Source organism: Lepus europaeus, chromosome 5, assembly GCF_033115175.1.
Source record: "Lepus europaeus isolate LE1 chromosome 5, mLepTim1.pri, whole genome shotgun sequence".
NCBI classification, from domain to species: domain Eukaryota; kingdom Metazoa; phylum Chordata; class Mammalia; order Lagomorpha; family Leporidae; genus Lepus; species Lepus europaeus.
The window spans coordinates 111,827,343-111,845,300 of record NC_084831.1 but is presented as its reverse complement, the minus strand read 5'-3'; the positions used below and the strand labels follow the sequence as shown (position 1 = coordinate 111,845,300).

Here is a 17,958-nt window from a genome sequence, read left to right as displayed (position 1 = left end):
ATGCGACATCAGAACTTCAGGCAGTGGTTTAACATGCTGTGCCACAGAGCCTGCCCTTCCTTTATTCTTAAAAGATAATTTTGCTGATTGTAGAATTTTCGATTGACATCTGTTTTCTCTCAGAACATTGACAATCTTCTTGTTTCCAGTATTGCTCTACAAAAATTGGCTGTCGGTATAATTACTACTTGGAAGACAGTGTAAACTTCATTTCAACTATTCTTTGTGTTCTTTTTAGATTACACTTTCAAATTATTTGACTAATTGTGGGTTTCTTTTTATTCATTCCAGAAGGAAAATATTGGGCTTCTGCATCAGTATTTTAGTGTCTTTCATTGATTTTGAAAGTTTCTCAGTAAATATCTCTCAAGCATTGTTTTTTTTTTTTTTTTAAGTGGGAGGTAAAACAGCAAGGTTTATTAGGAAGGAACATCTGTAAGGACGGATGGGCACCTCTCCAGACAGAGCCTGAGAGACTGGGGGGGTGGGGGGGGGAGAAGGAGGGAGGTTACAGGTTACATGTTGAGTGGAGAGATTACACCTGACCAGGCCAGGCGGGCAGCTCAGCAAAGATGCAGAGAGCTGAGCACGCAGTCCAGTTGAGGCTGGGGGCTTTTAAGGAGATGGGTCTTGCATCCCCACCTCTGCTCCTCTTGGAACAAAGGGCTTTTTGGATGTAAATAGAAAAACTTCTCTTGAAGGTCTGAAACAAAGGACTTTATGGATGCAAATGTTATCAGACCGGAGGAAGGGAGCAGGGTGTTTGAGATGCAGATACTAGGCTGCACCTGGGAGATTGTGGAAGGCAGAAGGGGGCAGGGCAGGATGCAAGGCCAGGCTGCCCCTGAAACATTATGGGGATGACTTTGAGATGCAGATGCATATGCTGGATATAAATGTCTTCTCTTTAGGCCTGTTACACACACATAAGCTCATAACTGACTACCTACCTAACATTCCCCCCTCAAGAGGTAATACCCAAAATTCTTTTTGGGATTATGGATGGAGTTCCGTCTTCTGTAACTTCTTCAAAGCTGGCATGTGGGCGTCGAGGGAGATTTGGGTATTTCCTCTTGCTATCTGTCTTATGGTGTGTGACAGTGGCCTTGAAAAGACTGTGCTGCTCAGTCCAGGGGGCTGCTCAGGTCATCCAATGGAATGGGCTGGAAGCCTTGTCTGACGACCACTTGGAGTTTGACAGCCTTTAGTCTGTTAGAGACAAAAGGAACAAGGGCATTAAAAACATAAGGTCCAAAGAGAAGCAGCAAGATTACAGAAATTATTGGGCCAAGGAGAGGAAATAGGCAGGATTTCTATGACCAGATGTCAGGCCAGAAATCCCAGCCCAGCTTGGCCTGGTCCTGGAGCTGTTTGGAATTGTCCAGGAAAAGTACAAATTCAAGCATTGTTTTTGTTTCAATTCTCTCTCTTCTTCTAAAATTCCAATTCATAGAGGCCTTTTAGCCTATCTCTCTTTCCTTCTACTTTTTTTTTTTTGACAGGCAGAGTGGATAGTGAGAGAGAGAGACAGAGAGAAAGGTCTTCCTTTTGCCGTTGGTTCACCCTCCAATGGCCACTGCAGCCGGCGCATCATGCTGATCCAAAGCTTGGAGCCAGGTGCTTCTCCTGGTCTCCCATGCAGGTGCAGGGCCCAAGGACTTGGGCCATCCTCCACTGCCTTCCCAGGCCATGGCAGAGAGCTGGCCTGGAAGAGGGGCAACCGGGATAGAATCCGGCGCCCCAACCGGGACTAGAACCCGGTGTGCCGGTGCCACAAGGCAGAGGATTAACCTGTTGAGCCACGGCGCCGGCCTCTTTCCTTCTACTTTCAACCTCTCTCTCCTTACTTCCATTTGCATTGGCTCTGTGAGCTCCATTCTACATAAGCACTTCAAGTATTCTGTCAATTGTTTTTTAAACTGTGTTTTATCTATTGTTAAACCTGCATATTAATTTCTCAAAACATTAGTTATTACATTTTTTCTATGTCTAAGATTTCTCATTTTTACTCATATTTTCTGCCCCCTTTATTTCTGAAAACATGTGGGGTAAATTTTTTATTCCTTCATTATGTCTTTTGTACTTCTTGATTGAGTTGATCAATTTTTTCTTAATATTTTAACTCTGCATCCATTTTTTCAATAGTTATACATTTATTTGAAAGAGTTACAGAGAAAGAGGGAGAGGGACAGAGATCTTCCATACACTGGTTCACTCCCCAGATGGCCATAATGACCAGTGCTGGGACAGACTGAAGCCAAGAGCTTCATCCAGGTCTCCCACGGAGGAGCAGGGGCCCAAATACTTGAGCCATCTTCTGCTGCTATTCCCAGGCTGTTAGCAAATAGCTGGATTGGAAGTGGAGCAGCCATGCCAGGAACCAGTGCCCAAGTGGGATGCTGGCATCACAGGCAGCAGCTTTACCCACTAGGCCACAGTGCCACAATGCCAGCCCTTTAACTATAAATTCTTTAGGCATAAAGGTGGATTTCATTAGAGAGTGTTTTCAGAGAGGTTTTCACAGGTGGTAAAAGAATCAATAGTCTTGAATCCCTGTAAATTATTAACTTAAGGGACTTCTGAGGGTACTGCCCAAACAGTGTAAATTTTCAGTTCAGCTCTCTGCAAGGATGTGTCCTGTCTGTTCAACATCATGTTTGCACACAGATGACTTTTCTGGAAGTTCTGTGGTGGTGAATAACAAATACTTAGTCTCATAATGAGATCTGGAGTGTTTGGAGATGGGTTGCATATTAACCCCCTCCTTTCCAGCTTGAGTAGCCTCTGATTCTCATTTTTTACTAAGTCCCACAACACTGAGAAACTAAGAACTCAACGTCACCCAGTTTGACAAAGACACAAAAGGAAAAAGCCACCATCAGCACTTTTTACCTCTCTGGGTTCTCACTTCTACTCAGTCCATGGCTTGTGCTGGCCTTGCTCAGGGTTACCAGCTCTTAGACACTTTTGAGCCAATTGGTTAAAAGACATAGACATTTTCCTGTAATTTTAGTTATTTTCAGTGGAATTCTTTGCATCTCATTTGTGATTTTTCTGAAAATGGAATCCTACCCCTGCCTGTTTCTTCCCACTGGCCTTTGCTCTGGTCATTGACCAGTTTTCTGTGCTTTACTGACCCACGTTTTCAATAGTGGAATTCAGTAATTATGATTTCAGAAACTTCATGCGACCCTTCCTCCTCATTTCATACTCAGGACATCTCCCAGTCTACATTGGCACCAAAATTGTACTTGTTTATCCCTACTAATATATTAAATCTTTATTTCTTTAAGATCTCTTAATTGTCCCGCCTACTTTCATTACTATTAATTCCCCATATTTCAGCCAAAAGCATATTGAAAACGTTCTGACTACATCACCATCCCTCTTAAAGCCCTTTAATTACTAATTACCTTTGGAATAAATTCCAGAGCATTTCACATACCTCAAAGGTGAACTTGATTTAATCAGTGCATACCCCTGCAGTGTCTTCCCTCAACCAAAATCTGCTTGGAGTGTATCCTCTGGATACACTGGCCTCCAGAAGTTTTCTGCACATGCGATCCTATTCTTCACCCCATATTTCTTGTGTCTGCTACACTTGAATGCCCTTTCCAGAGCTCACTTCTTTTGATGAAAAAATAAGAAGATAAGCAAAACAGAGGAAGAGAGGGAAGAGGGAGGAAGGAGAAAAAAAGTGATAATTTCCAAAGTGCCCGTTACCATTCCTAGAGGATCTTCTCTGCCTATTCTGAAAGTGACTCCATTTTCACGTCTGCCAGTGTTCTGGGATTGTGAATAAACCCACAGGTAATCTCAAAGCAATGGAGAAGCACAACTTGATGTGTCTGTCTTCTCTGCTTCTCCCCATTAGTTGAGTCCCCATTGATTAGACTGAGGTGCATGTCCTGAGGCACATTTCATGGTCCAAATCTGGAGAATGTTCTTAGAATGAACAACTCTTTACTGTCTTTGCTTGCAATTTGTTTCTGGGTCTGAGTTTAGTTCATCAACGAGACTGGCCAATCTCATCCACAGGTGACTCATTATCATTCATGGAAATGGAGCAGATATACCCTAATAGAGGGAACAAGATTTTAGTCACAGGGTTCCATGAGGGTGTCCTCAATTCTTATCTTCCCATTCCAAATGGCTGGTGGGGAACAAGGGATGGACAATGGCCATGTATGGACAGTTGTCAATGTAGTAGGTAAATGATACAACGTTCTCTTCCCCAAATGAGAAGTCTAGCATATGCCTGACTTGTAAGCTTGCCCAGAGCCAGGGTTGAAGAAAGATGTTTCCTATCCATGGCTGAAAAAAATTATAAAATCCAGAGAATGAATAGTTAAAAATCTAGTAAACTCTGGAGTTCATAAGTCAAAATGAAGAATCTTAAAATTTGGTTCTGATTTATTTAAGAGACAGAGGGACAGAGAGACAGACAGGACTCCCATCAATTGGTTTACTTCTCAAAAGCCCCTAACAGCAGGGACCAGGGCAGACTAAAGTCAGGATCCAGAGACTCAATCCAGGTTTCTCATGTGAGAGGCAGCAGCCAACTACTTGAGCCATCACCTGATGCTTCCTAGGGTCTGCATTGGCAGGAATGCAATCCAGCCAGAGCCAAGTATCCAGTCCAGCACTCCAATATGGGGTGTGGACATCTTAACAGTTGTTTTAATGGGAAGCGGGATACACAGCAGACTCATAGAACGGCAGATGCTCTAAACAGCACTCTGGCCTCAGAATCAGCCCTTAAGGCATTCGGATCTGGCTAAAAAGCCCATGAGAGTTTCTTAGGCATGGAAAGCCAAGATACTGTGGCAAAAGAAAAAAAGAAAAAATAAAAAAAATGACCTAAATGAAAGATCTCTGTGAGTGAGATCCCAGCAGAAAGAATGGGCCATCAAAGAAGGAGGTACCTTTCTCTGAAGGGAGGAGAGAACTTCCACTTTGATTATGGCTTTGTCTAAATAAGGTCGGAGTTTGTGAACTCAAGAGGCTTCCATAGCCATGGCAGCTCATGATAAGAGCCTCGGGTGATTACTAATGTCATAAATAAGAGTATCAGTTGTTAAATCAACAACGAGAGTCACTGTGCACTTACTCCCCATGTAGGATCTCTGTCCTTAATGTGTTGTACTATGCAAATTAATCATAAAACTAGTACTCAAACAGTACTTTATACTTTGTATGTCTGTGTGGGTGCAAACTGTTGAAATCTTTACATAGTATATACTAAGTTTATCTTCTATATATAAAGATAATTGAAAATGAATCTTGATGAAGAATGGGATGGAAGAGGGTGTAGGAGATGAGATGGTTTGCGGGGTGGGAGGGTGCTTATGGGGGGAAAAGCTGCTATAATCCAAAAGTACTTTCAAAATTTGTATTTATTAAATAAAAGTTTAAAAAAAAACAGTTGTTTTAACTGCTAGACCAAATGCCCTCCATGGGGTCTTTTATTTTTTATTTTTTTATTTTTTGACAGGCAGAGTTAGTGAGAGAGAGAGACAGAGAGAGAGTTATAGACAGTGAGAGAGAGACAGAGAAAAAGGTCTTCCTTCCGTTCGTTCACTCCCTTAATGGCGGCCACGGTCGGCACTGTGCTGATCTGAAGCCAGGAGCCAGGTGCTTCCTCCCAGTCTCCCATGCGGGTGCAGGGCCCAAGCTCTTGGGCCATCCTCCGCTGCCTTCCTGGGCCACAGTGGAGAGCTGGACTGGAAGAGGAGCAGCTGGGACCAGAACCCGGCGCCCATATGGGATGCCAGTGCTGCAGGCAGAGGATTAGCCAAGTGAGCCACGGCGCCGGCTTCCATGGAATCTTAAAATGTGATAGATATGTGGGAAAAAAGAATAGGTTTTAAACGCCAGAGTACAGACCCCTAAATCTAATATCTAGGGAGGTAGAAGCAAGACTTTAAAGCACACAGAAATTGACCAGCCTAGCTTTATGTGCTATACACAGTGAATGTCTGTGTGTATATGCTTGGAGGAAAGTGGTGGGGATCTACCTAAGGTTCAAGTGCCAAAATTAAGATATCCATAACCTGATATTTTCTCTGTTGATAAATAACATAATGAATGAATACCCCCTTAGAACTGTTTATACCACAGTATCGGAAGCAGTTTACATTGTACCAAAACTTAATGAATAGTGTATATAATTGGTGTTATAGTTACACTGTTCCATTTGGTTTTACTTTTCCACAGGAAAAGGTCACAAAAATCAGTCAATGGGACATAAGAATGAAATCCACGAACCACCACCAGAGATCATTCAAACAGCAACTCCTGTGGAGGTTCACATAGGCACCTGGTTTACAACCACACCCCATGGAAATCGGATTGGCACCAAAGGAAAAGAAAGAATAGCAGACTTGGCCCCGTTTTTATCCTTTCAAGTTACAGATCCTGTCAGTGGAACGGTATGGCAAATATTGGTTGTTGCAAAAGGTTCCAAATCATTAACACAACACATTGAAGAATACCTGGCAAATAAGAAATTTACAAGAAGCATTTGTAAAGTAGCAGATAGACGGATGGATGAATCCATCTTCTTAAATCGAAAATAATGATATTGGATGCTTAACAAACATAGTATATTGTGAAATGCTAATTTTTTGTGGGCCAGGGCAAAATACTGATTTTCAAAATGAGAGGTGTGCCATGAATTTTCTACACCACTTTTAGGATATACATGACTGATGTCCTGTGCATCTCTGTCCTGAGTGTACTTGTGCCTATTCCTTTTATTCTGGAATTAATTGAGGGGCCATATGCTCTATTCCAACTTCTTAGTGTCCATCTGCAGTGAGTGATAGAAATTTGTCCATGATCCTGGATTTCCAAAAACTTAGGGTATATTTAGGAGAATTTGACATACTCACATTGAATAACAACACTGAGGAACTTCACAAAAGAATTTATCTGGAGCATAAGTGACCAATTAATGGTATTGAAAATGATGGTTTTTCTTATCATATGGAATTGGAGCTCCTAGGATGAATCATCTGTAGCCAGACTTTCTTTTAGTTTTGTGTGCACTCTCTCACTCCGTCCACACTCCAGCATGTATTATTACACCCATGAGGACATTGAGCCTCCCCCCCCCCCATAAGTTATAATGGAGTCCACTGTGTACATGCAGCAGTGCTAGCTGGGCCAGCAGGAGGACCTGTTCGTAGTCAGGAAGAGCTGGGCTCTTTCTATCCTTCAGTGAGTCCTCAACTACCTTATATGAAGCTTGGCAGCACCCTCCAAATCTAAACAAAATGAAGACTGTCCTAGCTGCCTTATCTCTGATATTTAGATTTCTCACCCTTGTTCATAATCACAGGCTGGTGACAAAAAAGCAAACTTCCTGCTTGTTATTCAGATGAAATATACATTAACCAGCAAATCTTTTCCTTTCTTCTTCTATTTCTGAAATAATTTCCAAATCTCTTACTTCGCTGACTCAAAGTACGTACCTCAGGAAGGTAGGGGTGCTGGTCTTGTTGTTTTGAAGATTTTTGTTTATTTTGATTACTTCAATTAATTCCCTTTAATTTAGTCCCTAGGGTAGATTGTTTGACATAATATGCGAATTTAATTAACCTTTCTCAGTGTACAACTTTTAATTTCCCTTACTAATTCCTTTCACCATTACAGAAGCATGAACCAACATCCAGGAGCTTAGCTTCAAGCATAAATTAAACACAGAACACTTACCAGATATAATAATATTTACTGAATACTCAGTGTGCCAGGTCCTGTTCTTTGTACTTCTCACATGCTAACCCATTCAGCTCTCAACATGCTATTTTGTTTCCATTTTAATCTATTGAGGCAACTAACCTTTAGAGATGTTAACTAAGTTACCCAAGATCACACAACAGATGGTAGATTGAAAATGTGGACCCCAGCATTGCATTCCAGATCCTGTATATTTAGACAGTATTTTTAAAAAAGATTTATTTATTTGAAAGCAGATTAACAGAGAGGCAGAGGACAGAAAGAGAGAGGTGTTCCATCCGCTGGTTCACTCCCTAAATGGCTGCAACAACCAGAGCTGGACCAATCCAAAGCCAGGACTCAGGAGCTTCTTCCAGTCTCCCATTCGGGTGCAGGGGCCCAAAGGCTTGGGCAATCATCTACTGCTTTCCAAGGCCACAGCAGAGAACTGGACTGGAAGTGGAGCAGCCAGGACTCGCACCCGTGCCCTTATGGGATGCCGGCACTGCAGGTGGCAGCTTTACCCACAATGCCACAGCGCCGGGCCCAGACAGTATTTTTAAAAATTATATTTTTTTATTTGGAAGGCAGAGTTAGAGAGAGAAATGGGGAGATAAGGATGGAGACAGAGAGAGACCTTCCATTCACTGGTTCATTCCCCAGATGGCCGCAAGAGCAGGGCCTGGGCCAGACTGAAGCCAGGAGCCAGGAGCTTCATCTGGGTCTCCCACTCCTCCTGGGGTCAGTTGTCTTAGTCCATCCTTTACTCATGCTGAAAGTCTGCACTGACACATCAAACCTCAGCTCAGCATCATTTCCTCAAATGAGAAGCTGGACCTTGCTACAGATACCAGGGGCCCTCCAAATATCCTGTCCACTATCTTTCTAAATTACTAACCTCATTCTGGCCTGTAACTGCTACAGAGTAGAAAAGTAAACTTTAGTCTTGTTCATTATTGTATCCTCAGCGACTAGAACAGTGTATGAGGCCCTCCACAAATTTTGTTCCGTTGGATTGCGTTGGAATAGACCTCAGAGACACTAGACCAAGAGCGTGGCTAACCTTTGTCTTTCTACCTTGGATGATACAGCTATTCTCCTTCTCAGATCTCTTATCCTTTTTCCACAGTGCTGTTCTCCACCTGAACAGAGGGTTGCATATTGAAGAGATTGCAAACCACAGGGAATACAGATTGAATCAAGCTACCAGAACAGAATGCACTTTCATGCACAACTCCGTGTACTCAGCTTTAGGGAGGGACACATGGCAGGGAACACAGTGTGTCCAGCACAACTACCTCATCCACCCAGGAGACCCAGCAGTGTCTCTCAGTCCCACACAGGTGTGCGTAGGGGCTGCATGGGGGTCTCTGTCCCCCACCAGTCTTCAAGGCCTGACATCTGCTTACCCACTTGTAGTTCACCCTGTCTAGGGCAATCCTGCAAAGCAGGGGTTTCCCAGCACATAGGCAGCCACAACATACCATTTCTATCCTAACTTTGTAGTTTCCAAGGAAATGGGGCCTATGTTCATTTTCCCAGTCAGATCTGTCCTGTTGTTAACATTTTATTCATAAATATGCCCTTGTACTTACATGTTGAGTGACTTTGACAAGTTTCTTAATTTTCTAGGCTTAAATGTCTTGCCCTGTAAAATGGGGCTACTACTGTCTGCCTCCCACGATTTGGAAGGCATCATCTTTCTATCCAGTGGGGCATAAAAACAAGCACACTTTGGGTTAGCCACCTGGCCACAGGGCTATGCTCTGCCTTTACATGTTCAGGTTATGACCACCCGAGAAGACAAAGTAGTTATCGTTGAGAAGAAAGATGGGACTCGGATAGTGGATCATGCTGATGGGACCAGGATCACAACCTTCTATCAAGTTTATGAAGATCATGTAATTCCTCCAGATGACCAAGAAACAAGTAAGTTTTATTTTTCAAATACATGATAGTATTCTATAATTCTTTTTAAAATATTTATTTATTGTTTATTTCAAAAATATAGTTACGGATATATATATATGTATATATATATATATATATAGAGAGAGAGAGAGAGAGAGAGAGAGAGAGAGAGAGAGAGAGAGAGAGAGAGAGAAGAGAGAGAGACTAAGATGGAGTTCCAGGCTTCTGGCTCCAGCCTGACTCAGTCCTGGCCATTGTGGCTATTTGAAGAATGAACCAGTGGATAGAAGATCTTTCTTTCTCTATACCTGTCTCTCCCTCTCTCCGTCACTCTGCCATTAAAATAAATAACTAAATCTTTTTTTAAAAATTCTTCTCTTAGAAAATTTCCACTGTACAATGAAATATTATTGACTTCCATCTCCATTCTATATGGCTCTCTAGACTTACTCATCCTGTGTTACTGCAACTTTGTATCCTTTGAGCTACATTTACCAACTACTCCAGTAAAATCATACATATTTTAATGGTGCATTAACTTTATTTCTGTATATATAGAGACACTATTACACATTTGCTCAAGGAAACGTGCAAGAATGCTACTGGCAACACCAAGCATAATTTTGAAATATTAGGAAAGCATAAATGTCCATCAGTGGCAGGATAGAAAAATAAAATGTGGTAGATTTCTACCATGGAATAGTAGATGATGGCTTAAAGGATTTACACACAAATACATCATAAGTACAAACAGATAGCTAGAGGCCTCAAAACAATGTTAAATGAAAAAGGAGGTGTAGAGTGATAAATAAAAATTATATAATTTCATAGAGTAAAATATAATTCATATAACTTCATCACACACAAGTTTTATATATTGTTCTTGATACATATATAAAGCATAAAATTGAATTGTAAGAGAGAAATAAACCCAGGCATAAGAAGAAATTTCAACTTTATCTGTAATTTTTCTCTCATGTTGAAGCAAATTTGGCAAAATAGTAACAAGGATAAATTTTAATTGGTAAATACATGGGTGATGAAATTTTTCAAATTGAGAAATTAGATGTCTTCAAAATGAAGAATAATGAGAACAAAATGGGAAATGAAGTGACATCTATCCTGGAAGAATCATTCTGAACTGACAGGGAGAGTAGGCCACCCCCACCCCCACCCCATGGAGTCCTCAGCACTCAGCCTCTATTGTCCAATTGTGTTTTTTCCATGGGGAAGCCAACTAGCCAGCAGACTGCAGCAAAACCAGCAGACAGAGGCTCGTTTCCTAATGTATGCATCTCCTTAGATCTGCTTACCTTGCGTTTGCTTGCAGCCGAAGATCCTCAGACAGTCACCAGACAGGTGAAGTGTATGCGGATCGAAAGCTCACACTACGCCACCGTCATCACCAACTGTGAGGACAGCAGCTGCTGCGTCACCTTTGGGGACGGAACGTCTATTATCGCAAAGCCACAGGGAACGTACCAGGTAGGTGCAGCAGGGGAAATGAGGAGTGCTGGAGGTGAATGTCAGTTTGGCTAAGAAAACCCACTCCTGTGGCGAAGCACAGTGCAGAGGAGAATGCTGTTGCTTCCTTCTCTCACCTGCTCTCAAACCCTTATTTATTCAAAGTCTTTTTATAGTCCATTCTGGAAAAACATTGCCCTGCTTGTTTTTACAGTGTTGGCAGTTTGGGGTCAAGGTTAAAATACAAATTGCATTTATTGAGGAACTCTTAGGCTCCTCTGGGTGTTGGAAGTCCCCAGATGATATGGCATGTGCCTACAAAATCTGCCTCTCGGTGTGCCACCTCTACCCTCACTCTTACTCTCTATCCTTCCCACCTCCAGCTCATCCCTTGTCTACATCATGTCCCAGAAGCACGGGAGGAAGGCTCTGGCCTGTTGGTGGGAGGCAGCTCAACCAGTGAAGCCCAGCTTTGTCCTCAGAAGGCTCAGCAGAAGTGCTGGCAGCCCTCCCACCTCCCTCCCTGCATTTCCCTGCTAAACACAAACCCCTGATAGAAGCTGACAGACCCTTTAGTCTTAGAAGGATCTGCCAAGATGGCACATACAACACCAGGAGACACAGAGAGCTCAGAGCCAGAAGATGCTGCCCACGGACCTCACTGACAAGCATTTGTACTGTGAGCCACCGAGCCCGTTTGTCCCTCACATCTTTCCCGATGATATATCCTTCTCCTTCTTCATCCAGGATGAGTACTGGATGGGATGCTGAAGGTGAGAGCTGAAAGGAAACATCAGGGTGAATTTTCATGTCATTAGATTAGGCCATGATTTCTTAGATAAGATACCAAAAGCACAAGCTTCATCAAAAACAAAAGCAGTTTGTGCTTTGAAGAACAGACCACTAAGAAAATGAAAAGTTAAACTACTGAATAGAAATACTATTTTCAAATCATGTAGCTGACACTGGTTTAGCATATAAAATGTATAAAGAGGGGCCATCATTGTGGCATACTGGGTTAAATTGCCACCAGTAACACTGGCATCCCATATGGGCACTGGTTCATGGATTGGCTACTCCACTTCTGATCCAGCTCCCTGCTAATGCACCTAGGGGGACAGCAGAAGATGGCCCAAATACCTGGGAACCTGTACCCATGTGAGAGACCTGGATGAAGTTCCTAGCTCCTGGCATCTGGATCCTGGCTCCTGGCTCCTGGCTTCTGACTTCTGCCTGGCCCAGCCCTAGCCATTGCTATCACTGGGGAATGAGTCAGTAGATGAAAGAGCTCCCTCTCTGTCTCTCTTTCTTTGTAACACTGACTTTCAAATAAATAAGTAAATCCTTTTTTAAAAAAAAGGAATGTATAAAAGATTCCTACACCTTAACAATAAAACATCGAATAACCCAATTTTAAAATGAGCAAAGAATTCAAATTTCTCCAAAGAAGATAAACAAATGACAAATAAACCATGAAAAGATACTGAACACCTTGAGTCATTAGGGAGATGCAAATCAAACCACAATGAGATACTGCTTCACACCCTCTGAAATGTAATGAAAAAGACCATCACAAGTGATGTATGGACAGCAGAACCCTCACACACTGCTGGTAGGGATGTATAATGGCACAGTCCTTTTCAAAAACAGTTTGGCAGTTTCTCAAAAAGCAAACAGTCATCAAATGATCCAGCAACTCTACTCCCAGACGCATCCAAGAAAAAATTAAAACACTTCCACACAAAATCTTGGACACAGATGTTCATAGCAGCATTTTTAATAATAGCAACACTATGAAAACAACCCAAAGTATTTCAGCACATGAGTCAATAAACAAAATGTGACGTAGCCAAACAGTAGAATATCATGCACCCATAAAATATAATGAACTACTGATACTTGCGACAACATGGGTGAATCTTGAAAACACTGTGGCAGGGGAAAGAAGCCCAATAAAAACGAGCACATAGTGCTGGCTTCATTGTGTAAGCAATGTCTGGAGCAGGTAAACCTGAAGAGACCACAGACTGGCATTACTGGAGCTGAGAGTCGGAGGGAATTCAGGGTGAATACTAATGGGGTCAGGGTTGCTTTCGGGGTTGACCGAAGTGTTCTGAAATGTGTGGGAATGGTGGCACAAATTTTTGAATGTACTAAAACCTAGTCAACAAATGGCATAGAAAATTAATTAATTTTTTAAAAAAAATATTATGTAGGATCTCTGTCTTTAATGTGCTGTACACTCTTATTTAATGCTATAACTAGTTCTCCAACAGTATTTTTTTTTTCACTATGTGTTGCTATATGGCGGCAAACTGTTGAAATCGTTACCTAATATATACTAAACTGATCTTCTGTATATAAAGAGAATTGAAAATGAATCATGATGTGATTGGAAGGGGAGAGGGAGCGGGAAAGGGGAGGGTTGTGGGTGGGAGGGAAGTTTTGGGAGGGGGAAGCCATTGTAACCCATAAGCTGTACTTTGGAAATTTATATTCATTAAATAAAAGTTTAATTAAAAAAAAAATAACAAAACCTAGTCAACTATGCACTTTTAGAAGAGTGAATTTATGGTAGGTGCACTATATTTCAGAAGAGGATCTGGATCAAAAGTCATTACGGAAAAGCCACTACTTCGGGGCTGTCAGCCACCAGAGGGGTGAGAGCAAATAAAATCTTCTAAGATCAGGGGCCCCATAACTTCTCAGCCTTTCAGAGATGCTTCCTGTCCAAGAACAGAAAGAATCTCAAACATTGTCAATCAGACCAAGTCTGTTGGCTTCAGCTACAAAAACACTGAATATCCTAAATAAGAGCGCAGTGCAGTTACTTTGAAGAGACTGTGAAATGTGAGGACAGAGGGAAAATTACATCTAAATTGTTCAGTTTGTCTCCTTATCCAAACATCCTTCCCAAACCCTCCACCCTTAATTAGGTGATAGTTTCTTCCTGGATATACAGTTTATGACCAGGACTCGTGGCTATTCCTTTTCCTAAAATTATCTTCCAAGTCTCTCAAAATTCTTTTTAAAATGTCTCCCCCTCTCTGTCCCCTTCCAGGTACTACCTACAAATGCAGGCTGTCTTTATATCGACAGGGACTGTTCAGCCACATACTGCCACGAGTCAGGCAATGACGTGTACCATCCTTTCCAAAAGCGTGAGCATCTGCGAGCCAGCAGGTACATCATGAAGCACACATCAGAAGTTATCTGTGAGGTCCTCGACCCGGAGGGGAACACCTTTCAGGTAAAGTGCAGTGTTCTTATGGACAGAGAGTCTGTGGCTTTGCTTTTCACATATTTCACACCACAGAGCTTCCAGGTTAGATTTTTACCCTAGTGTCCGTGGGATTAGTTATCCTCTTACTGCCAGTACTTAGGGCAAGTAGTCACGAATGCCACTATCTTTTCTTTGATTCTCAAGTGTACTTCCTTGGGGGGTGGCAAGCCCAACAAAGGGAGTAGTAGAAATGGTAAAGCCAAATAAATAACTAGAACCACATGGAAAAAACATTAGCAGACATGTAAAAATAATGCCACCAGAAAGGGTGATCTAAACCCAGGATAAAGTGAGAACAAATGCCAAGCAGCAGGCAAGCATATTGGCTTAGGCAGAAATGTTGAGCAGCACTGAAGATAGGGCCAAGAGGAGAGAGAGATGCCTGGCTGTCCTGGGGTAGCACTTGCATCTTCGCTTCCTGACCTTCAACTCCACTCCTGTTCCTCTACCTCCAGAGACCATGCATTGGCAAACTGCGGCCCATGACCCAAAATGTTTTGTTTTTTACATTTTTTAATGCCTAAAATGACACATAAATCTGTAGGAAATTCAAATTTCAATACTATGATACAGAGTTTGATCACAACACAGCCATGCTCATTTGCTTACAGACTGTGTATGGCTGCTTTTGCACAATAGTACCACAGTTAAGGACTTGCAGAAGAAAATGTACTTCCTGCAAACCCTCACATATTTGCCACCTGGCCCTCAACAAAAAATATTTCCCTTATTACTAGTTGAACTCTTCGTATGGTGGGGCATTAAGCATTTGGCTGTAATGTAAATTAAAAATACATTATTTCAAACTTTAAAAAAAAAAGAAAAAGAAATGAATCGTATAATTTAAAAAAAAAAAAAATTTGCCAAGCTCTGCCATAGGCATGTTTTTGTTGTTCATTCCTCAACCAATGGTTGTGTGTGAAGTTAATTTTTTTTTTAATTTGGACTCATATCAAAGAATCCCTCACTTTGTCAGTTAAAGTTGACAATTTCAATTTATAAGTAACTGAAATAAAAACACAGAGCTCAGAGTGGCAAGATGGTGGAATAGGAAGGGAGCACACTGATAGTCCAGGAAGAGATAGTTTAGTAAAAGTGGAGATACTGCAGGTTCAAGGAAGAGTAGGGGAAGAAACAGCAGAGGAAACTCTTCCGGAACTAGAGATTCCCAGTGGACCTGCGTGGAGAGCGTGGGAGCCCACAGTTCGGGACACCAGTGGCAGAATCAACACACCAGCGCTGGAACATGAGGTGAGCCGAACCTCAATAGCCCGAGACACTGGCGGGCAAGTGGAAAGAGGAGACTAGAGGGAACGAGGCTTGAAACCTCGTGGGGAAAAGTTCATCAGGCTAACTAGAAGAGAGAGGAAAAAAAAAACAAGGTGACTGATACGGACACGAGTTTCTGTCTCTCCGCTCACCTCTCAAAGGCGAGCAAGACAAAGAGCAGGCGCCATTTTGGACATGCGTCATAAGCAGGGCAACCTCAGGTCTGCACTGGCCCTGAGCCTAGCAGAAAAACCTGACTCTGGGGGGGAGTGAAATAACAGGAGATTAGGATCTAATGAATGTGTGGTGCTAATGAACTGAGACTGTGAATTCTGTTCACAATTCTGTTCAGCTGTACGAAATTACTTCCCTTTTGAATCAAAAAAAAGAAAGAGAAAGAGATTTACCACGCCTAACCTGGGAGGGTCACCTTTGGCACAGACTCAACCCTGAGGAACCAAACAGAGCTCTCTGGCCACACCCATCTCAAGCCTCTAAGGCTCCATCAAAAGAGACAGTCCACTTAATCTAGAGTCATATTATATCGAGAAAAAAAACACCACAGCAAAGAAACCAAAGAATATCTCCACAATGCCAAACAAATGCAGAAACCGAGGTAACAAAAACAAGGAAGACACTATGATGCCCCGAAATGATAAAGACACCCCAATTCAAGATTATGAAGATGACGAGAGAGAAAAAATGCAGGAAGTGGATCTCAAAAAATTGATAAGAACATTAAGAAGTTCTCAAAAACAAATTCTTGAACTACAGAAATCCTTAATGGACAGGATTGAAAATCTCTCTCATGAAAATGAAATATTAAGGAGGAATCAAAATGAAATGAAGCAACTAGTAGAACATGAAACTGTGATAGTGATGAGAAATCATAATGAAATGAAGAATTCAATAGATCAAATGACAAACACGTTAGAGAGCCTTAAAAACAGAATGAGTAAAGCAGAAGAGAGAATATCAAACTTAGAAGACAGAGAACAGGAAAGTATACAGTCAAACCAAAGAAAAGAAGAGGAAATTAGAAATCTAAAAAATATTGTTGGGAATCTACAGGATACTATTGAAAAACCCAAAATTCAGTTTCTAGGAGTTCCTGAAGGCATGGAGAGGGAAAAAGGATTAGAATGCCTTTTTAGTGAGATACTAGCAAAAAGTTTCCCAGGTTTGGAGAAGGACAGAGACATCCTAGTACAGGAAGCTTATAGAACCCCTAGTAAATATGACCAAAAGAGATCCTCACCACGACACGTTATATTAAACTCACCACAGTGAAACAGAAAGAAAAGATTCTAAAATGTGCAAGAGAGAAACGTCAGATTACTCTCAGAGGATCTCCAATTAGACTCACAGCAGACTTCTCATCAGAAACCCTACAAGCTAGAAAGGAATGGCAAGATATAGCCCAGGTACTAAGAGAGAAAAACTGCCAGCCCAGAATATTATATCCTGCAAAGCTCTCATTTGTGAATGAAGGTGAAATAAAAACCTTTCATAGCAAACAGAAATTAAAAGAATTTGTCGCCACTCGTCATCCCTGCAAAAGATGCTTAAAGATGTGTTACATACAGAAACACAGAAACACGGTCATCAATATGAAAGAAGGTAAAGGAAGGAAACCTCACAGCAAAAGATCACAGGGAATTCAAAGCATATATTAGAAAATATCTTTGGCAAATGGCAGGGCAAAATTACTACTTATCAATAGTCACATTGAACATTAATGGCCTGAACTGTCCAGTTAAAAGACACTGATTGGCTGATTAGGTTAAGGAACAAAACCCATTTTTTGCTGCTTACAAGAAACACATCTTTCCAACAAAGATGCATACAGACTGAAAGTGAAAGGCTGGAAAAAGATATACCATGCCAACAGAAGTGAAAAAAGAGCACGCATAGCCATCTTAATATTGGACAACATAAACTTTAACACAAATACTGTTAAGAGAGACAAAGAGGGGCACTATATAATGATTAAGGGATCCATTCAACAGGAAGACATAAAGATTATCAATATATATGCACCTAATTACAGGGCACCAGTTTATTTAAAAGATTTGTTAAGGGACTTAAAGGGAGACTTAGACCCCAATACAATAGTACAGGGGGACTTCAATACTCCATTTCAGAAATAGATCAACAGGACAGAAGATCAACAAGGAGACAGTAGATTTAAATGACACTATAGCCCAAATGGATATAACAGATATCTTTTAGAACTTTTCATCCTACACATAAAGCATTTACATTCTTCTCAGCAGTACATGGAACCTTCTCTAGGAATGACCACATACTAG

At 41.5% G+C, this 17,958-nt stretch overlaps 1 protein-coding gene across 1 annotated transcript in view; it reads left to right on the top strand.

The window, feature by feature from the left end:
* SPAG17 (sperm associated antigen 17) overlaps positions 1–17,958 on the top strand; it is a 249,496-nt gene that overhangs the window by 175,166 nt on the left and 56,372 nt on the right. Inside the window, exons 29-32 of the mRNA XM_062193510.1 lie at positions 6,217–6,431; positions 9,504–9,648; positions 10,961–11,115; positions 14,156–14,344. Coding sequence (XP_062049494.1) covers positions 6,217–6,431; positions 9,504–9,648; positions 10,961–11,115; positions 14,156–14,344 — 704 coding nt within the window. The remainder of the gene's footprint in view (positions 1–6,216; positions 6,432–9,503; positions 9,649–10,960; positions 11,116–14,155; positions 14,345–17,958) is intronic.